Raw genomic sequence first — 21055 nt, 5'->3', positions numbered from 1 at the left:
TCTTGGTGCCCAGCCTTCTTATACAGGCCAGCTGGGGCCTGATTGGGGCGTGGCCCAGCTGTGGCTACTTCCCCAATCAGCCCAGTAGCTTTTCCCTTTGCCCCAGCCCTCTGCTAGGGCTGTTTTAAACCCCTCAGGCAGGAGCGGGGTAACTGCCCCGCTACAGATGGGCATGGATCAAAATCTACTTATGAGCCTGCATGGAAAAATAAACAGGCCTATTTCAGTTACTGTAGACTTGTTTCACTATAACAGTTATAGAATCCCCAGTTATTCGTTTATCAAAGCAGCGTACCGTGACTTTTTAGAGGTATCTGATGGTAACTCAGTTTCATACTTTCTCCGTAATCAGTTTCTCTGTTTCTGTTTTAACCAGGCTTGGGATTAATTATTTTTCAGTTGATCTCCAATTTGTGGCTCACCTGATATTTAAATAAGTATATGCTAGACTGGATTCTTATAAGTGGAGCACATTTGGATTTGGGACTCTTACAGACTGTAACACTTAGTTATCTCTGATAGGGAAAGCTATCGACAAATTCCTGGGTAGCTCCGTAAGAACAGATGCTACTTAAAACACATTTTGAAGTTTAGGTACAAGCCTTCACCCAGAATGCACCTGCGTCTACTAACTCCCAATGAACAGTATAATTAGCCACTTCCTGAAAGAGGCATGGATTTTTGTGGAAATATCCATATGTGATAATTTAATTAAAGATAGTATCATAATGCATATGCACAAGGGGGGGCTGAATCAAGATTGCATAGGCAACCTAAAAGTTGACATTTCCTAATTTTGGAGTATTTGACTTTGCAATCTAAATAATGTTCTATAACTTAGCATTTTTGCATGTCATTTTCTTGTTTGTTTTGTTCAAAAAAAAGGAAAAAGCAAAATTGTTTATACACAGCTGTGACAAACCTTCTCCCCATTATTCATCATCTTTACACAGACTTTTACCACTTGGGCTACAGGACTAACTACATTAGTTAGCGCCCAGTACTGGAAATCAGGGATCCAGGGTTATGTTATGCCAATTATCTTCTATGCAGCTTTGGGCAAGTCCCTGCACCTCTCTGTGCTTGTTTCCCCTCCCACTCTGTCTTGTTTATGTAGACTGTAAGCCTTTCAGAGCTCTTCTTTAACTACACACAGCACAATGGGGACCAGATCTCAACTGGGGCCTCTAGGCATTACAACTAATATATAATGATGATGATGATGATACCCATCTGTGAAACGCAATCCAGTAGGTCAGTGCTAGAGCCAGGAACAGAATCCAGCTTCCTGACTCACAAATTTTATTTTGATTTTATAATTTAAGGGGAATTATGTTCTTTTCATAAACTGTTATACCCTTCTTCTGCATGGCGCTATACAAGGATTGCCAGCCAGGGAGTGACTTTTCAATGTAAATGATTTGGGTTAGGAGAGTTCTGTGATGCTTCCAAAAATAAATAAATAAATAACATTGGATGGATTTACCAAAACAAATGCATTGCTACAGTTTTTCATTGCATCACTTCTCTATTGAGAGTGTGACCCAGAAATATCCCCATCAGGGCCAGTGATCCTACAGGGCCATGTTGTAATACCCTTTCTCATGGTGCATATTATCCTACTCCCCAAATAGAATCATTGAGTTCAGTGGGACTATTCAAGAAATAAGATAGTACATGAGTAAGGGTATCAGAATGTGACTCATGGTAATCTAAGCTGGTTTACTAAATAAATGCACCAGCCATTCTTTAATGGAGGTCTGCCCAAATAACAGCTTAGAAGATCATCAGTGAAAATAAGTTTGCTGTTTTCATGTTGGTCACTGGTGGAAATTTGTCCATAGCTAAAAAGAAAAGAATCCACAGCCACATAGATTAGCATAATGATTACTCACAGCAAAGGAAATTCTCAGACCTGGAATAAAAGTGAAGTGATTGGTCATCAGTGACATTCACTGGCAGAGATGTCTAGGGAAGTTTGTACAGTACGAGCCTGTGAATCAAGAATGTGAAAGACTAGTAGCACTGGCTAGAAGCAGCGTTTTTCAAATGTGGCCACCGTGGCTCTTCTTGCAGCCAGAGCCTCTTGGGCTGTGATGGGGGTGGGGAGCAGTAGCCCCTCTCCCAGGGCCACCAGCAGGGGTCGGACCCTGCCCCCCTCCAGAGACACAAACGCTGGAGGTTCAGGCAGTTGGTGAATTCCCCACTTTCCCAGGGGTGGAGGAGGGGGCAGACTTCAGCCACGGGGCTTCAGGCTCCATCCACACAGTAGCAGGCTCTGGTTCCAAGCTCTGGTCCCAGGCTCACCAATCACACCATCGTCCGTGGGTCCTGCAGCCTCCCTACCCACCTCCCCATCCAGGGCTTAATTTCTCCCAGGGCTTGGCGGGGCTAAGTAGGTCTGCTGTGAAAAGTGATATTAACAAACATACAAATATCACTTTTCACAGCAGCAGACTTATAGGGTGACCAGATGTCCCGATTTTATAGGGACAGTCCCGATTTTTGGGTCTTTTTCTTATATAGGCTCCTATTACCCCCCACCCTTGTCCCGATTTTTCACATTTGCTGTCTGGTCACCCTACAGACTTACTATCTAGCAAGTTTTTTTAAAAAAGCAAAAGAAACAACAAAAAGACAAGAACATGCAAAGAACCTTATTTGTGTTTCTATTCTGTTTAGGTCCAGTAAAGAATAGAGGCCAGTGTACAATATTTTTATTACTAAGTCTGAAAAACAAATTACAATGATTTGGACATGTATGCATATTTATTTGTTTTTCCTAAAGTTAATTAAGTATTTTAGGAAAAATTGTCAGCACGGCCACCAGCAAGAGTTGGTGGCCACACTCCGAGATCACCAAACATTTTGTTGTGAGAATCCCTGGGCTAGAGTACTAAATTTGCATGCACAAGACTACAAAACTGAAATGAAAGCACTGATCAGCAGAAAATTCACAGAGCTTAGTTAAAACCCCAAAACAAACAAAAATCCCTCTCTGTGACTTCCACTATCGTGGAGCGTAATCTTTGTAGAAGTGACTATTCCATATGGATTCACCTTTGTTATCTAGTATTTATCACTGTTCTACCTCTTTTGTTTTCACTTTGATATTCTGCACCTCTAATCATTTTTCAATCATGCCCAATTATGTTACTATCTTTTCACTTGATAAAGTATCACCCTAACTTTTCTCTCCACATACTATAATGTCAACATGCCTTTTCTTTTCTGCCAATAGTCTCTCCCTAACTCCCTCCCTTCTGTATTGCTCTTCCTATCTGCTTATCATGCTACCATTGCAATTTCACTCAGATGATTAACAGTGAGTAACTTTCTGAATTTTAGTGTGGTTTCTAATCTTTGTGTAATGTAGCATCTCCTCTGACTAGTTAGTAACTGCAAGCTTCAAATCAAATATTTACCCTTACCACTGGGTACAAAAACACTTACTATCTCTGTTTATAGGATATATAAGTACAAAAATGTCTTTATTTTAAACAATCATTTCAATTAAAACCTCAAGATTCTGTACCAGTCCCAGGCGGCTCAGCTCCGGGGAGACAGGCGAGCCCCCACAGGTGGTGGGAAGCAGAGACTGCCCAGAGCCGGAGGCACACTGTGGTCCGGTCAGGAGGCAGAGAGGAGCCCTCGGCCAGAGGACCAAGTGGTGGGCGGGGGGCGGAGAGGAGACCTCGGCCGGAAGGCAAACCGAGAGGAGCAAGTGGTGGGTTGGGGGAGCCAGCGGTGTCTCGGGGAGCAGTGCAAGCAGAGCAGGCCGGGGCCACATCTGAACATGGGCCCAGCTCCATGCAGACACTGGCGCCATTGTAAACCCGGCATTGGCAGGAGAATATAACCCAGGCATTCCTACACCCCATTCTGACCCCTAGACCAGCCTCCTCTTTAAACCCCGTTGTATATTTCAACTCCCGGTGGAGAAGAGAGAAGGTAAATATTTTCCAATATATCTCTTGCGACAAAGATCAAGATTTTACTTTGCAGAACTCTGATGCTTTAGATTTTGTGAAGATTTTAAATATAAATACCTGGAAAAAAAAAATCAAGCTTTTGCACCAGATGGTGGACTAGGTAATCAGCTCTGCATAATGAGGGGTTAAAATAAATGACTTTGATCATTCCTACCCAAGCTGAAATGAAATGCTGAGCTCTACAATTAATTGCTTCTTTAAAAAAAGAAAAAAAAAAGGCAAAACGTGTGAAAGCCATTTACATTTTAGACTTCACAGTATTAGACAATATACAGTGTTTTAAACAGGGAAAATACTTTCTTTGCAATCACATATGTATACAAAACAGCATTTGTTGCTAATCTGAAGGAACAATTTGCCATGCCTCATAGCATGTTAAAAAGTCCTCTTTTACATGGACACTTGCTCAGCAATGCATAGACAATGAAGTGATGTCAGAGCTGATAATTTAAGGGGAAGACAAATGACCACATCGGATATCATGCATGGTTTCCTTTGTGATATGTTACTATTTCCCTTTGTGTAGCCTAATATGATCATGTAATACATTTTATTTTATACAATCTACACAATCGGGCCTTGACAGTGATGACTCATTCCCCGAGGATTAAAACCTGCATATGCACAATAAGAAATTATTTTATGCAGATTCGTCCTGAACCTTGGTTGTATATGGTACAGGCCTGATTCTCTTCTTGCATTCACCAATATAACTTCTATTCACTTCAATAGAATTACTTCTGACTTATGCTGATGTAAGGGAGATCAGACTCAGGTCCCAAATTATATCTGTTGACGTTTATGCATGCACATTTACACCAAATTCATCCTTGGTGTAATGCCACTGAAGTCACACACGGATTAATTTAGCCAGATTCTGCTTTCAGATATAGAACAGAATTTCGTCCCACCTATTTAGTTTAATGTAATCTCCTTACCACTTCATGCAGATCACCCACTCACTTGCAAATCTAGCATTTCTGCAAAAGCCAAATGCAACAAGATGCCACGCAAGAAAGTGACTTTGAATGTAATAAATTAACATTGTAAGGATTATACAAATTTCCTTCTGTGTGCATGTCAAAAATGATTACCATGGAGAGGCCTGTTACTCGCATTTGAAAAACTTGCTACTTCAGTGGTTATCATTAGTTATAGCATTAATTCATAGTCTGTAATAAATCCACCCCCAACTACACTGCCTCCCATGCAACATGTGTGCGTATTCCTTGGAAGTAATTTCATAAAGTAGCTCTATTTATCTTAAGTACTTACGTGGCCCCCATTCTCCCCTCTGTCTGTAATGTATTTATTCACACACCACCCCTGCAAGGTAGGATGGGTCCTAAACTAGCATCCTAACCTCTGGACTAGCCTCCCTCTCTGTTTTCATTAGAGAACACTCAAGATGTTTATGGCCCATTTTCAAATGAGCTGAGCACCCCCAGTTCCGACTGTCTTCAGTGGGAACTCCAGGAGCTCATTAATTCCAGAAATAAGCCCCTCAGGTGTTCTCATTTGGGGAAATGATGGGGGTATATCAAAATGAGTGTAACTAACTGCTGGCATGAATCAGATATGCTGGTCTTTTTCACAGTGCTGTCTGTACATTTTTGCTGACTCCTGTGTTAGTTTCTAAAAATGCTACTGAGCTTATGTTTTACAATCTGTGTACATCCCAGGAGTAAAGATTTGGGGGATTAACTCTCCTAACGCCCCAGGCCTTCAGTCACCAAAAAAGGGGGGGAGGGTTAGGTGTGACAGCAACTTTTCATTTGTTCTATAAAAAGAATCTGCCGTGGGAAGCAGATAAATCAGAATTACTATCCTGTCAGGAAAGATCACGTGTATGCAGCTTTCTGAGGCAAAATGAGAGTATAAAAATAAAACCACTTTTCATTCATAAAGGGCTTTACAAACCTTAAGTAACAAATTAATCTAGACAGTCCCCTCCCCCCCATTTGGCTAGGTACTAGGCCCCTCATCTGTAAAACTGGCACCTGTGAAGTAGGTAAGTATTACGCCCATTTAATAAATGAGGAAAACTGAGGCACAGATTTTAAGTGACTAGAACAAGCCCACAGAGAGACTCAATATGAAAAGACTGAACCAGTTTAACTATAATGTAATATATTTGCCCACGGGGATTTAAAGCAGAAAAACAATACCCCTCCCTTTAGTCTCCTTTCTCGTTATTCTTCTGCAGAAAATATACCATTGAAACTGCATCATCCACTCATGGGGATGGTTTTAGCCCTGAGGAAGGGGGCACAGTTGGCAACACCAACAGATTGACTAGGTAATGCATGTGGACCTGTGCATACCTCCTACCACTGTAGAAGGCCAACCCTCTTTATGCAGTATTTCAATGTTCTATCCCACCCAATCTCAGATACAGCTCCCTTTAGCACTCTGGCCCCCACACCTCACCTTAATCCCTCTTGAAGAGCAGTTATAAATATAGAATGGAATTACTGCTCCCGGCTAGAGAAGTGCTACTGAATGTAATAATGGTGAAACCAACAGGGTTCTGTAGACATTTAACAAGGTTCTGTAGAAAGTCTTTTAAATACCTTAGGAATTTAATAATTCATAGAGGCATAGATTCCAAGGCCAGAAGGTACCATTGTGATCATCTAGTCTGACCTCCTATAACCCACAGGCTATAGAACTTCTCCAAAAATAATTCCTAGAGAATATAGTTTAGAAAAACATCCAATGTTGATTTAACAATTGCCAGTGATGAAGAGCCCACCACAACCCTTGGTAAATTGTTCCAACAGTTAATTACTCTCACAGTTAAAGATTTATGCCTTATTTCCAGTCTGAATTTGTCTAGCTTCTACATCCAGTCATTGGATCTTGTTCTACCTTTCTCTACTAGACTGAAGAGCCCATTATTAAATATTTGTTTCTCACGTCAGTACTTACAGACAGTGATTAAGTCATCCCTAAACCTTCTCCTTGTTAGGCTACATAGATTGAGCTCCTCAAGTCTACCACTTCAAGGCATGTTGTCTAATCCTTTAATCATTCTTGTGACTCTTCTGTGAACCCTCTCCAAGTTATGAACATATTTCTTGAATTGCGGACATCAGAAATGGACACAGTATTGCAGCAGCAGTTGCACTAGTGCTGAATACAGAGGTAAAATTAGCCTCTCTACTCCTAATTGAGATTCCCCTGTTCATGCATCCAAGGGAGGCATTTGCCCTTTTGGCCACAGCATAACACTTGTATCATATGTTCAGCTGATTATCCACCATGACCCCAAAATCTTCTTCTGAATCACGGCTTCCCAGGATAGAGTCCCCCATCCTGTAAGTATGGCCTACATTCTTTGTTCCTATATTATACATTTAACCATATTAAATGCATAGTATTTGCTTGTGCTCAACTTACACAGTGATTCAGATCACGCTGCATCAGTGACTTGTCCTCTTCATTATTTACCACTCCCCCAATTTTTCCGTCATCTGCAAACTTCATCAGTGCTGATTTTATGTTTCCTTCCAGGTCACTGAAAAGTATGTTAACTAGCACAGGGTCAAGAACTGATCCCTGATGGACCACATTAGAAACACATCCATTCAATGATGATTCCCCATTTACAATTGTATTTTGAGACCTATCAGTTAACCAGCTTTTAATCCATGTAAAGTGTGCCATGTTTTCCATCATTCTAGTTTTTAATCAAAATATCATCCAGTACCAAGTCAAACACCATACAGAAGTTTAAGTATATTACAGAAACATTATTATCTTTATCAACCACACTTGATATCTTTTGTTGATGAGATTACAAATTAGTTTGATAGAATCTATTTTCCATAAACCCATATTGATTGGCATTAATTATATTACCCTCCTTTAATTCTTTATTAATCAAGTCCTGTATCAGATGCTTCATTATCTTACCAGAGACCCACATCAAAATCACAGGCTTATAACTACCTGTGGGTCATCCTGTTTATGCTTTGTTAAATATTGTCACAAAATTACCTTTCTTCCAGTGTTCTGAAACTTCCCCAGTTTTCCAAGACTTATTGTAAACAACAACAAATATTAATGGTCCAGCAAGCTCCTCAGCCAGGTCTTTTAAAACTCTTGGATGCAAGTTATCCAGACCTGCTGATTTACAAATGTTTAACTGTAGTAGCTGCTGTTGAACATCCTTCTGAGATGCTAATATAATGGAAAGTGTGTTATCATATAACATCGTTATCTGTTTTTTCCCCAAATACAGAACATAAATAGTTATTGAACTATTCTGGCTTTTCTGCATTTTCATTAATAATTCCACCAGTTCCATCTATTAATGGACCAATACCATTGTTAGGATTCTTTTTATTCCTAACATACTTGAACTTCTTGTTATCCTATACTGCTGGCCATAAATTTCTCCTTGTGTTCCTTTACTTCCCAAAGGATTTTTTTTTTTTTTTTTTTACAATTCCTTACTCTCATTCCTCCATTTGTTATATATTATTATTTTTTATAGCTGCCTTCACTTCCCTTATAAAGCAGGTTGTTTTTTTAACCATGACATCCTTCTTCCTTGGTTGTAGGATTGCAGCCTTTTGGCATCTAGTAAAGTGTTCTTAAACAATTCCTAATTATCATTCACATTTTTCTGATTAAATTTTTTCCTCTGAGCTGATCTAACTTGTAATTGTTTTCAGCTTTGTAAAACAGGCCCTTTTAAGCATCAAGTATATTTATTACTGGTCTGGACTTTATTCAGTTTGCACATTAGAAATGTGATCAAGTCATGGTCACTTGTACCTAAGCTACCATTAATATTTAATTCTGTGACCAGTTTCTCTTTATCTGTCAAGATGTGGTCTAATATTAAATTCCCCTGGGTTAGATGCAACACGTTGAGTTTGAACTGAATTCTATAATATTTAGAAATTCCAAGGATGTTTTAGTACTGGCAGCATGATACTTCCAGCGTATGTCGCTCATATTGAAGTCCCCCACAATCACACAGTTGATTTTTTCCTGCACACTCCAAATAGGTGAGTAAGGATTCTGTTCCATAGTGTGGTTTGGTGGTCTGTCGCAGACACCAACTAATACCCCATATTGTGCTTTGTCTACTAGGACACTGATTCATAAGATTATTTAATTCCAAGTTACCAGTGACTCAGGAACAGGTAATGTCATTTTTGACAGAGTGACATAGACCCTAGTACAGAATGTTATTCTTTCTATAAAATTTTTAATAATGATGAGGATAATAATAAAATACATTATATATTGTATGAGGTGTTTTTACCCATATCACTTCCTGCATTGATAGCTTCTGGGAAACTGGCAAAGTGCAGAGGGGAACATGACGCATGCAATAGCTGCACTTCCAGAATAAACTCACAGAGCCCAACCCCCAATGATGTCATATGGAGGAGCTATCCTAAGGTAAAAATTGTTACCTCAGAAAATATGGCTGCACTAAGGCATCCAAAACAAAATGCACTTTCGGTAGCATGCCAAGGAAAACGATGACTGCAATCCTTATTTTACTCTATCTAGTCACATCGGAGCTTTTGCTACACATGAGCCAAATTTTGCTTGACGTGTTCACACATGTAGCCCAGCTGAAGTTATGTGAGTCAGGTGCGTAAGGGCGGCAGGACTGGGCTCTGAACACACCGACCCAATTTCAGGTTCCAGGGTCCAAATCATTATTTGCAAAATCTGTATCTGTCACAGCTGATCTGTATTCTGTCTCCTATTGAACTCTTAAAAAGCAGGGAAGGGGAGAGAAGCAGAGAAGGTAATTAAAGAGCGTAAAAAAATCCCATAGAAGCAAGGTTTATTATAACCATAAATATTATAACCCCACATTCATATGCTATGAGTATTTCAGGGACTGCCTCAAATAAAGACAGTCTGATTTTGAATTACTGTAATTAACTGCAAAAGCTTGCTGATTTGTTGATGCAATATAATGTCAATCTTTTTCATAAACTTGTTAGAATCTTTGTAAATAAATAGCAAAAATCATACGAGGAACAAAAATCCAGCTTCCTGCCTCTCTATTCCACCACTGGCACATATGGGGAAGGGATAGTTCAGTGGTTTGAGCATCGGCCTCCTAAACCCAGGATTGTGAGCTCAATCCTTGAGGGGGCCATTTGGGGATTTAGTTGGGGATTGGTCCTACTTTGAGCAGGGGGTTGGACTAGATAACCTCCAGAGGTCCCATCCAACACTGACATTCTAAGAGGGGGAGGGGGGAATTTTGGGTCTGATCTTGCTCCCATTGAAGTAAATGAAAAACTCCTATTGAACTGAATGGGAGCAAGATAGGACCCGTTATTTTTAGTTATTTAAAAATAAAAACAAAAGAGAGCGATGGGCCTAATCTGCAAATCCTTACTCATATGATGAGTTCTTGCCCATGCAAATAACCCCACTGATATGAATGGGGTTTCTCAACAAAGGTTCATTGATTAGGGTCAGATTCTGACCCCAAATCAAGAATATAAAACATGGGGTTTGATTCGGCAAAACTTGACTCAAATAAGAAGTCACTGCTCATGGAAGATATCTCATTGATGTAAGTGAGGTTACTGTATGGTAACAAATGTTCACACCTTTTAAGGAATACAGATCAGACACATTTAGTACTGATTTTTGTCACAGTGGAAATGTGCTCAGGAGTGAAACTGTATGGAACATAGGGATATTATCTTTCAAATATCAATCCCATCATTACATAATTCATTCATTTACTATTAATTCCCATTAAAGACAGTCGTTTGTAAACAAATGAAGCAATCATGTACAAAGCCATAGTTGACATTTTTCCCTTTGTAAATCATGTGCGTTCTCTACGCTCTGGCACAACACTATATATTTAATGATGTCTCAACAAAAGCCCAGAAAAATAAAACAGCGGGGGAAACATCAAGGCTTTTGCAAGTTTGTTATATCAGCATAGTTGCTTTTATTTTTTCAAACAACATCAGGGCCAGGACTGGCCTCCATGTGGAATGAGCATTGGCACTTATTATACAGAGAGGATCTGTGCCCCCTGTAACCGATAACCCTGCTTCATAGGACAGCTGTTTTGGGGTCACCCTTTGGACAACAATTCCACCCTCATCAAACGTCAGCTCCACCAACAAAGTTCCATTCTGTGTCACTTTTACTAGGGGGATCTTCGTGAGAGGGAGCGATGTGTATCACCCATGTTGCCTCAGTCCATTGTAGGATCAGCCACTTCCTGTGTCAGGCCTGCTGAGACCCAGCCCCCTCACTGCATAAATCCAAGCTCTCAGGGCATGGGAAGATGGAGATGCTGCTGAGGACTCTGCTGATGGGGGCACAATCTGAACTAATCTCAGTTTCCAAAAGGTGTAGTACTACACACCTGGGAAACACCCGAGGCCCCAACCAGCAGCCCCTATGCAGGCAAAGTTGCCATGGGCTTTAGCTTGAGTAAGGTTTATGCAATAAGGCCCCTAGATATACTCCTCTGATACAAACTGGGATTTTTAAAGGTGCTGATGTGATTTAGGAGCACAGTCCAATTGATTTTCAATAAGGTATGTACAGGCTCTTAAGTCACTCCAGCTCTTTTGAAAATCCCACCCATGTTCTACTGCAATATGCATAATTAGCAGGCTAGATTTGACTGAATGTCCTTAGACTTATTGGGCCCAACTTTGTCCTCAGTTAAACTCAAACCAGCACATTAATGTCATCAAGGTGTTACAAGTTCAGCTGAGGGCAGGATTCGGCTATTAATATTATATATTTGCAGTTTGTATTTAAACCATTTCTACAATCAGTAGAGTATTATATGGAAATAATTATGCTGTTAGAGCCAAAAAGCATATTCAAAATAAGATACTGGACAAATTCTCTCCTCATTTATAGGGGTATCAATCAGAAGTGATGAGAATCAAGCCCATAATATGTAATTGCAGCGTTCAGTTCATTATTATTTGCAATACCATTTATTACTACAAAATCCGAGCTTTGGGCCCAATCCTGCAAATCATAGGAGTAGTTCAAGGGGACAGTGGGATCACTGATGTGAGAGAACTATATGAATGAGAAAGGTGTTGTAGGATCGGGTCCTTTAGTAAGTACAAAAAGAAAAATTAGGGCTGCATTCTCATTCACATATAATTTAAATATTGATTGATACTCATCATTTAATGACAGTAGACAGAATGACGTGCTCATACTGGAGAGCTTTGATAGTAATCAGAGCACTGAGAATAGGGATTACCCAAGGGAGAAAAATGAGGAATATGTTTTTAGGGTTTTTTTGGTACACCTCTACCTCGATATAACGCTGTCCTCGGGAGCCAAAAAATCTTACCGCGTTATAGGTGAAACCGAGTTATATCGAACTTGCTTTGATCCACTGGAGTGCGCAGCCCTGACCCCCCCGGAGCACTGCTTTACCGCGTTATATCCGAATTCGTGTTATATCGGGTCGCGTTATATTGCGGTAGAGGTGTAATTAGAAACCTTTGCATTTTTTCAAGGTATTAGAGTCACTAAATGCTTAAATCCAGAAAATAAGTTTGTATCATTTCTGTAAATAAGCCTGATTCAGTATTTAATAGAGACAAAAAATAAAGCACAACATTTGACTTTAGCAAAATTACAATTGGGGTCCAAGTAACAATTTGATTCCCAGCATTATAGATAGGAAGAAGAAACTTCACCAAAGCAGAGGAGAGGGTTTTTATCCCAAGTCCACAATTTGGCATTAGTCACGAATATCTTTATAAACTCGCTAAACAAAATATATATATAGGCATACAGGGATGAGAAACTCTAGTTCATCTATAAAAATACCAGGGAGTTTTGGGCCCAATCCTGCTTCCATTAAAACAAATTCGTGTAGGATTGGTCTATTTTCTTCTTTCTGTTATACTACCCAGGACTGCAACCCTCAAATCTTATTATAGTTCATTGGTTTAAATGAGATTACTTGCTTTGGTAAGAGCTGCTCACATGAGTAAGGGACGGAGGATCAAGGCATTAAAAGGTCTAACCTCAGTTACCAGTGGATTTGTGTAACCCAGTTTACTGTTTATCGTTTGCAAAAGGTTAAACTAAAATTTAACCACTTCCCTCCTCCAAATTAAAGTGTTCAGCTAAATTAATATTGTTTTTTAAAAAAATCTACACCAAAGGCCTTCTATTTAAGTGAACACATATAAAACTAACATACTGCCAGGCTCCCTCCCTCTCTTTCTAGCAGCTGAGTTCTTGGATAAAATCATTTTGTAGGGTATGAGCAATGCAGTTCTGAAAATAGCATCATTGTAAGATTAAAGATGGCAAGAACCCTAAGCCACTGATTTATTTCAATGAAAATCTCTTTCTGATCAGTGACTATGCTGCAAGTTTTCAGTTTAGATTTTCATACCTAATAAAATGTAACAGCTGTAGGTTTGAAAACCTTAGAAGAAAAAACCATGGGAATGGAGAGGAGAGGGGACATCAAAACACAAACAAGAGGGAAAGAAATAAAACCAAAATACCAAGAAACTCCCATTCACTGATAATAAATATAATAAATGGAATCATGTTCTGCGAATCCAAATAACTTTCATTTAGCACCATCATGCATACCGATATACATACACACACAAAAGGAAAACAACACTGGTCACCAACCTATTTTGCACTCTGCTTTAAATTTATTTCTACTAGACATATATTCATAAGACTGTGTTTTAGGCACCTGTGGTTTTACACATCTTGTGTAGTGTTTGGCACTCAGACACATGATGCTGAGAACACACCAAGAGGTGATACTTCACTTCTCTGTTTCTAAGTGCATTACATCTTTTGGCTCCCTCTCTCTGTTCCATTTACATGAAGGCTCACGTCAGTGGGGTATTTTTTATAGCAGAGAGTATTTCTGAATATACCAAAACAATGCTATTTTCAAAAGTGCTAGTACTTGATATATTACAACTAGTTTCAAAGCTAAATAGGATATTTTGCTATCAAAGATTTTTTTTAATAAAAGGATCAAATAATCATTATACTGGAAGTATCAAAATAAAGTATGTACATTTATCAGCACATTTAAAATACACACCGTGAATGTCTTCTGTCCACCTTTTGTCACTAATCATTTAATACAGAAAGTGATACAGACTATCAAGTCTAGCCTGTATAGTTATTAATGGTAGAATTACACTTGGTAGAACCATGCACAAAAACCAAAAGATAAAGATCCCAGTCCTTTCATGTGTGTCATCCTTACTTCAATGAGTAATCCTAATGACATAAAAGAGAGAAAGGGTGATTCACATGAGTAAGTGTTTGCAGGATTAGACCTTTATTTACTAAATGTTTGCTTGTCTATAAGTATATGCACAATTTCCTTGTTATTCTCGCATATTTTACATATTCTGAATAATATTAATAAATCTTATAACTCATTCCAAGTGACAAAGTCTGTCTCGGTTATGTCATGAACTTATACTTCTTATTTTAAAATCCAAACATTAGGAGAGAGTCATTTAAAAAGAAAAGAGAGAACTAAAGATAGAAAATGTTTTAAAGGATTTGATAGAGCCAAACTATGAGCCCAATCCTGCAAATACATACACAAAAGCAGTCCTATTGAATTTAATAGGATCCAATCCTAAATTTGTCAAACACTTAACTGTTAAGTTTTAAATTGTGTAACAAAATATCCAAGTTAGTCCTCTCAAAGCATGGAGTACATATTTACATTTTATGTTAATCAGTGTTATAGTAAATATCAGCACTACTGTAATTACTGCTTTTTAGTTGATATCAAAAGTACAACTGTTTTAAAAAAAATCTGAAATTAAAATGGCTTATTATGTTTCTATTACTGTTATCTTATTCATATAGCACCAATAGTGTGCTAGGTTGTCCTTATAAATAAAATTAAAAAATACATCTAACATTAAAATATTGTATCTAGATATATAGAGACATTAAATGTACATATAAGACTAGAAAGAAAGAAATGCATTGTGTACTTTTACCAGCAGTTCAGTTACAAGTATGATAGGTCTGCCATATAAAAAAAATATTCTCATACAAGTGCAAAATGTGTGCAATGTTGCACATATGACTGAATTACTGGAAGTCAAAACATAAGAGACCACTGTATATTTGAGTACACTGTATAATTTAGTGCATTGTATAATTCCTTAATATTTTGACACAGTGAAAATGATATATTTAACTAAATGTGCAATATATATTGATCAGTTGTCAAACCTTATATCAAAAGATCAAGTTATATCCATCAATATGCCTGCATATCCCAACACAGAAAATCTTCAATCTGATTAAAATATTCTAACGTTGGCTGCTTGCAGCACTATGTGACTATAACATATTTTCTGCTTTTGAATGAACAGCTCAGGTTTCTATTTCATTCAGTATAGATGTTTCTAATAAGCTGACTCTCCCTATTTTGCTGGGTAAACATATCAAAGCCAAAGTAGTGAAATTGATCAAATGCCTGAGATTGTATCTAAGAGACACTAGTGAAAGCTTTTGAGCTTTTCTTTACCAAAAAAGATATATTTTTATATCACTGTATTGATTACATGAATTTCTTGAGTTCTGCAGGAAAGATACATCTCATAAGAATGACATTAACTGATGCAAAATTCACAGGATAATGGGGTGGGAAACAATTGTTGATAAAATCAACAACTTTGTAGCCTTGTATATACTAATTTTTTAAATTACAATACACCCAACCAAGCAATATTCAAATGCCGCCTAATACCAACTTTTCAAATAAATGATAAAAGAGAGGAGTGCATATTAAAAATATTGGGAAAATACTTTTAGATGAATGTGACATATCAGGCATTAAACAGCCTTTGGTTTTCAACTATTAGTATCCCTTTCATTTCTTCCCAACCCATCAGTCTTTTTTCTATTTGTTACTACTGGTATTTACATCTAAAATTATTTACACTCACAGACATTTTCACTTGTGTCATTTTCACTTTGTTCTTCCCCATTTACACTATACACTGGTGAGCAAAACATCATTAAACTCGCAGTTGTTAAAAGCAGTATCCTAGCATTGTTTTCGGCTTCACCTGTTACATCATTACTCTTTGCAAAACAAGACCTCCTACCAGCCTGCTGAACTGTTTCCTAAATGAAATGAGACTTATTTGCTCTTTGATTTCATTTAAGAGAGGAAATACATTATTATGAAGGATAGGCCGACACTGTGGATTCTTTCTACAATATTTCAATGGCTTGATTTAAAAAAAACAGACAGTAAGTAGATTGTGGAGAACATATAAATGCTGTTAACCAAGAGAAAAGATATTTTTATTGTGCATTCCTTATCATTAAAGTTCTTTGATTAACTAATACCTTATTCTGCTGATGTTTGCTCTTATCATCATGAATAGTAAGAGTAACTGTGACTGTAAGAAGCAAATATGAACTGAGTGGACTCCTAAGATTTTTTAAAAAGTATCTCAAAGTAAAAAGAGACCCATAATTCTACTTGGAAATTATAGTATCTGCTTTCCGTCGTGTTTGTTTCCATTTCTTTTTCTGTTACGAATTAGATAAATTTAAGGAGAAGATCAATTGTGAATAATTGTATATAACATGATTTATCAATTCACTAAGAGATAGTCTTTTGATCTAGGATGGTGAAGTCTAAGAGTAGCAAGGATTTAAAAGACGGGTATCCTAGCATTATTTTTTAGTTAACTCTTCTTGTTTTACACAGCACATCTTTGTAACTCTTTCAGTCCAAGAAAATAGAAGTAAATGAAAATGAAAAGGCAAGGCTTCATTTATGCAATCTAAAAGATATTAAGTGGTTACGCAGTTATCTTTCTTAATCCCTTTCTTTCTTGTACCAGTGTGTGCATCCTTTTAGTCTTGCTCCAATACATAATAGAACCAACACAGAGAACTGAAACCAATTCTAACACACCAGCAGCACTAATTGGTGAAAAAGCACTACTGGTAATCACTGAAATCTCCTGTACAGAATGAGCCAGGACAGTAAATTCTGCTCAGCATCAAACAACACAGAAGACTACCCTTAGCTTTGTTTTTCTTATGTAAAATGCATGTAAAGTGAGCCATCCACATAAAGTTATCTAATGACAGGTTTTAACCCAGGAACTAAAGTAAGTGCTTCTAAAAAGAAAATGTGGTCATTAGTCCACATTGTTTCTTATCCTAGAAGTGTCTGACTGAAACTAAAATATAACATATTGGGCTATTCCCCCCCCCCTTTCTTGTTTTGCATGCTTTTCATTATGTGATCCTAGCTTTGTTCAGGGATACACTTTCATGTTAATAACTGCGCAACGCTTTAAAATTTTCTATTACATCCATGCAAAACAGCAACATAAAACAGCTATTACTAAGAATATTTCTCTTGAAGATGCAAAGGTGAATCCCCCTTAAGTAATTACTGTGATGGCTAATGTTTGAGAGTCTGCAGGAAAACACGGCTACTTTACTTATGTTGCTTTAAACATGCAAAAAAGTCTGCTTTTGCACATGCATGCGCACACACAAAACCACATGAACAAAACAAACCCTGGAACTGTCAAAATATTAATGTTGTGAACTGGAGGAAATCCAAGTAGAAATGAGCGCATACATACATTTAAAATCTTCATCCAAAAATTATAACAACAACTGTCTTGGAAACATGCATGGAAAAGGCAAGGACATGTATTTCATGCATCTTTTATTTTAAAAAGAAAAAAAGAAATTGCTACAGTATTTTTAAAAATAGAAAGTGTTAAAATTCCAGTCACACAGAAATAACCTTTGAAGCTGGTGGGGGCGGGGAGAGGGGAATGTGTGCAACTAGAAACTTTCCTCTTAGCACAGCTAAACTGCTGGGGGTATATTTAGAGACTGGGATCTGCTCTGGAGTGTTGCTCTCATGTAAATCCCTTGACTCAAAAGTATAGTACTTGGCTTTCCCTGGTCTTGCTCTCGCTCTTCTCAGTGACCATCTATTGGAGAGCCTGGATCGATAAAACAAAAGCAGCCAAAATCCTGCAGTGTACCCCAGTTACCACTTTATGATCAGGGCTCCCCCACTCCCCAGGAAGGAGAACTCTCCTGCAAATTACAATCGCCACCCTCTCCCAAACACACACACACACACTTTCCCAGTGAAACGCTTTCCTTCCCCACCACCCAATTTAAAACCAAAAACCAGTCCAGATCCAAACTCAGGTGGGACTTACGTTGTGGCAGAAGGGAAGGGTCCTTCGGAGGACAGGTTCATCACCAGGGACTGGAAAAGTGTCAGACTAAAGACTAGCAGCCAGCTAGCAGCCATCTTCCTGATCGAAGATCGATCCCCCCCCCAGTCACGGAGACGGAACAAATAATAAAATTAAATGAGTAGGGGATTGTTTTGCTTTTTAAAGTGTCCTCCCTTCTCCGAGGAGCCGCCCAGCGATGGGCACAGCAGCAGGGAGCGGAGCTGGGGGTGGGGAGGAGACCGATTGAGATCTGTGGGTGGAGCGGGGGATCCAGGGAGATACTCTGACTCGCCGCTACTCCAGCGGCAGCTCCGGCTCCATCCGATCCGCCGCCATCAGGGCTACTTTTGGAACAGATCTCTGCTCGCTCTGGCGTGCCCGGCTCGCTCCTTCCCTGATTTATTCCCGATTGCGGAGGAGGGGAGGGGAGAGGCGGAGGAGGCGGCGGCGGGCGTGGGGGTGTTGGAGGGGGTGAGTTGTGGGAAGCAGCAGAGGCTGGGAGATTTCTCCTTTGCTTCCCTGCTACGAGCAAGAAGAAAAGGGAGCTGGGGAAAGTCACAGCGGGGGAGGGTGTTAGATGAGCCTCGGCGAGCCGCTTTCCATACAAGGAATAGGAGGAACTCCCAAAGTCAGCATCTGATCTCCCGAGCTTGGGGGGGGGGGGGGAGGGGTGTTTAGCCCCAGCCCGCAGCCAGCCACATGCTAGAAAGCCCTGCACAAGGCAGCCTCGCAGGCCAGGCTCCGAACCGGCCCGGATTTGCTCCGCAACGCACTTTGTGTTTTGTTGTATTGACTGGCCCTGTGCTGGAGCTAAGGCAGCCTGGGAACTGGAGCGCAGAATCAAGCGAGACTCCGGCTCGCCGCCTGGTTCGAAAGCCTCTCCGGGCTTGTCGCTAGCGGCCCCCTGGGCATGTGCGGCTGGGTCTCCGCACCTCCCGGGCGGCCCCTTGGGCATGAGCGGCTGGGTCTCCGCACCTCCCGGGCGGCCCCCTGGATCTGATTCTCCCAGTTAACCCTTGTGAGGGTGTTTCCCCCTCTCAAGCTTGCCTTCAGAGAACCACGCAAGTTAGGCTAGTGCTAGGCAGGCTGCCCTCTTACTTAACAGCTTCCATTTAGACTCCCTGTGGAAGTTGGCCTGGTTTTTAAAAGTGCTCTGCTCAGCATTCACCAGCTCCCCTGGGGGTCTCTTTGAAAATCGGTTTCCAATTATGGGTGCTAAGCGCGGCACTTTTGACAACCTGCCCCCTTCCGCCTATTTCCTTCCCAGGACAAGACCAGATTTTATCAGTGTGTTCGCCACATTTTAAGCATGCAGTGTTGTAAGCTTGTGGGTCCCGGGATATTAGAGACACAAGGTGAGCAAGATAATATATTTTTTTGGACCAACTTCTGTTAGTGAGAGAGCCAAGCTTGCCAGCTACACAGAACCCAGACCTGAAGAAGAGCTCAGTGTAAGGTCAAAAGCTTGTCTCTCTTACCAGCAGAAGTTGATCCAATAAAAGATAATACCCCATCCACCTTGCCTCACCACATTTTAACTCAGAGATCATCTTAGGGCCCAGGGTATAGGCAACTGGGAGCTAGGAAGGGGCTTTATCCCTACTAAAAAAATAGGGATTTAGTTATTAAATGAAGAAAACACAGTTTGGAATAGAAGCTTGTTTATTCCGCTGTATTACAAGCAGACAAATTTAGTCATCATAAAATATTACTCATTAAAGTGAGATTCAACAGTTATTTCTCTACCCCCCATTCAAAAAAGTTGTCTATGCCCCTGTAGTAGCCACCACCTCTTCCACTCACAATCATGCAGACCAGCCCCTCCCACAGTCCCCACTACCGCATTCATCATCAATCACATCCCCATGGAAACTACAATTGGTTTACAAGGTAAAAGAAGAGCGGGGAAATATTTAATATATATTTAATAGAGCAGGTAGAAGAACAATGACAATTATTTTTAATTTCATCAAATTAAAAAAAACCAATCCAACACGTAGACCTGAGGAGGCAGAGCTAGCAACATCTATCTTCAGTATTTATATGGCTCCCATTACCTGAGCAACTTAGAATCTATTTATCTCACTATACCCCTATGAAGTTGGGCAGTACTGTTATCTCCATTTTACAGCTAGGAAACTGAGGCACAGAGAGACTAAGCAGCATACCCAAGATCACACAGGAAGTCTGTGACAAATCACAGAATTAAACCCAGCTGTCCCAGATCACAGCCCTGTGCCCTAACCACCAGACCATCCTTCTACTCATGCAATCAGCCAGCTCTCTAAACGACTCGCAGCAAATACTCCACAGACCACACTTGGAGAATCTCTGCTCTACAGTGCATTTGTAGTGCCATTTACCTTGTCTATATGTGTCATGCATCCGTATGGTACCTGAGAGTTTTATCCAGTCTCATTTTAATTATTCTAATCTAATGGAGTTTAGTTCCACCTATTCCTTGCTTCTGTTGAACATAGGCACTATTAACTCATTGGATTTGCTAAACTGGCACATCCCCACCCCTGAGACTTCCCTCCTGTCTAGCCAGGACTCCATTCCATTTAGCATTATGGGAGGAGCAGGGTGGTCATAACCCCTTGGTCACAAAGAAAGACTGTTTCAGAGCCACCTTAGCATTGATGTAGAACTCTCAGCCATCTTCAGTTTCGTTGAGTCTCATGATATTTGGTGTTTTTCTCAAGAACCCAACTCCTGGAGTCATGTGACTATGTGAGCATCTCACCTTCCACTTAAAAAAAAAGTTAAGTTTTTAGTCCTTATAATTGCAGAGAAAAGCTTGAAATT

The 21055-nt window shown here is 39.7% G+C and overlaps 1 protein-coding gene across 3 annotated transcripts in view; it reads right to left on the bottom strand.

Annotated features, from left to right (window-relative positions):
- CACNA2D1 (calcium voltage-gated channel auxiliary subunit alpha2delta 1) overlaps positions 1 to 18750 on the bottom strand; it is a 671705-nt gene extending 652955 nt beyond the window's left edge. For all 3 annotated transcript variants that reach the window (XM_054017298.1, XM_054017306.1, XM_054017317.1), the window contains exon 1: positions 18227 to 18750. In XM_054017298.1, coding sequence (XP_053873273.1) covers positions 18227 to 18321 — 95 coding nt within the window. In that variant the 5' untranslated portion in view covers positions 18322 to 18750. The remainder of the gene's footprint in view (positions 1 to 18226) is intronic.
- Between the last annotated feature and the right edge of the window lie 2305 nt (positions 18751 to 21055).

Source organism: Malaclemys terrapin, chromosome 1, assembly GCF_027887155.1.
Source record: "Malaclemys terrapin pileata isolate rMalTer1 chromosome 1, rMalTer1.hap1, whole genome shotgun sequence".
In the NCBI taxonomy this organism is placed as follows: Eukaryota; Metazoa; Chordata; order Testudines; family Emydidae; genus Malaclemys; species Malaclemys terrapin.
Note: the sequence above shows the minus strand (reverse complement) of the source record. Positions and strands in the feature narration are given on the sequence as shown.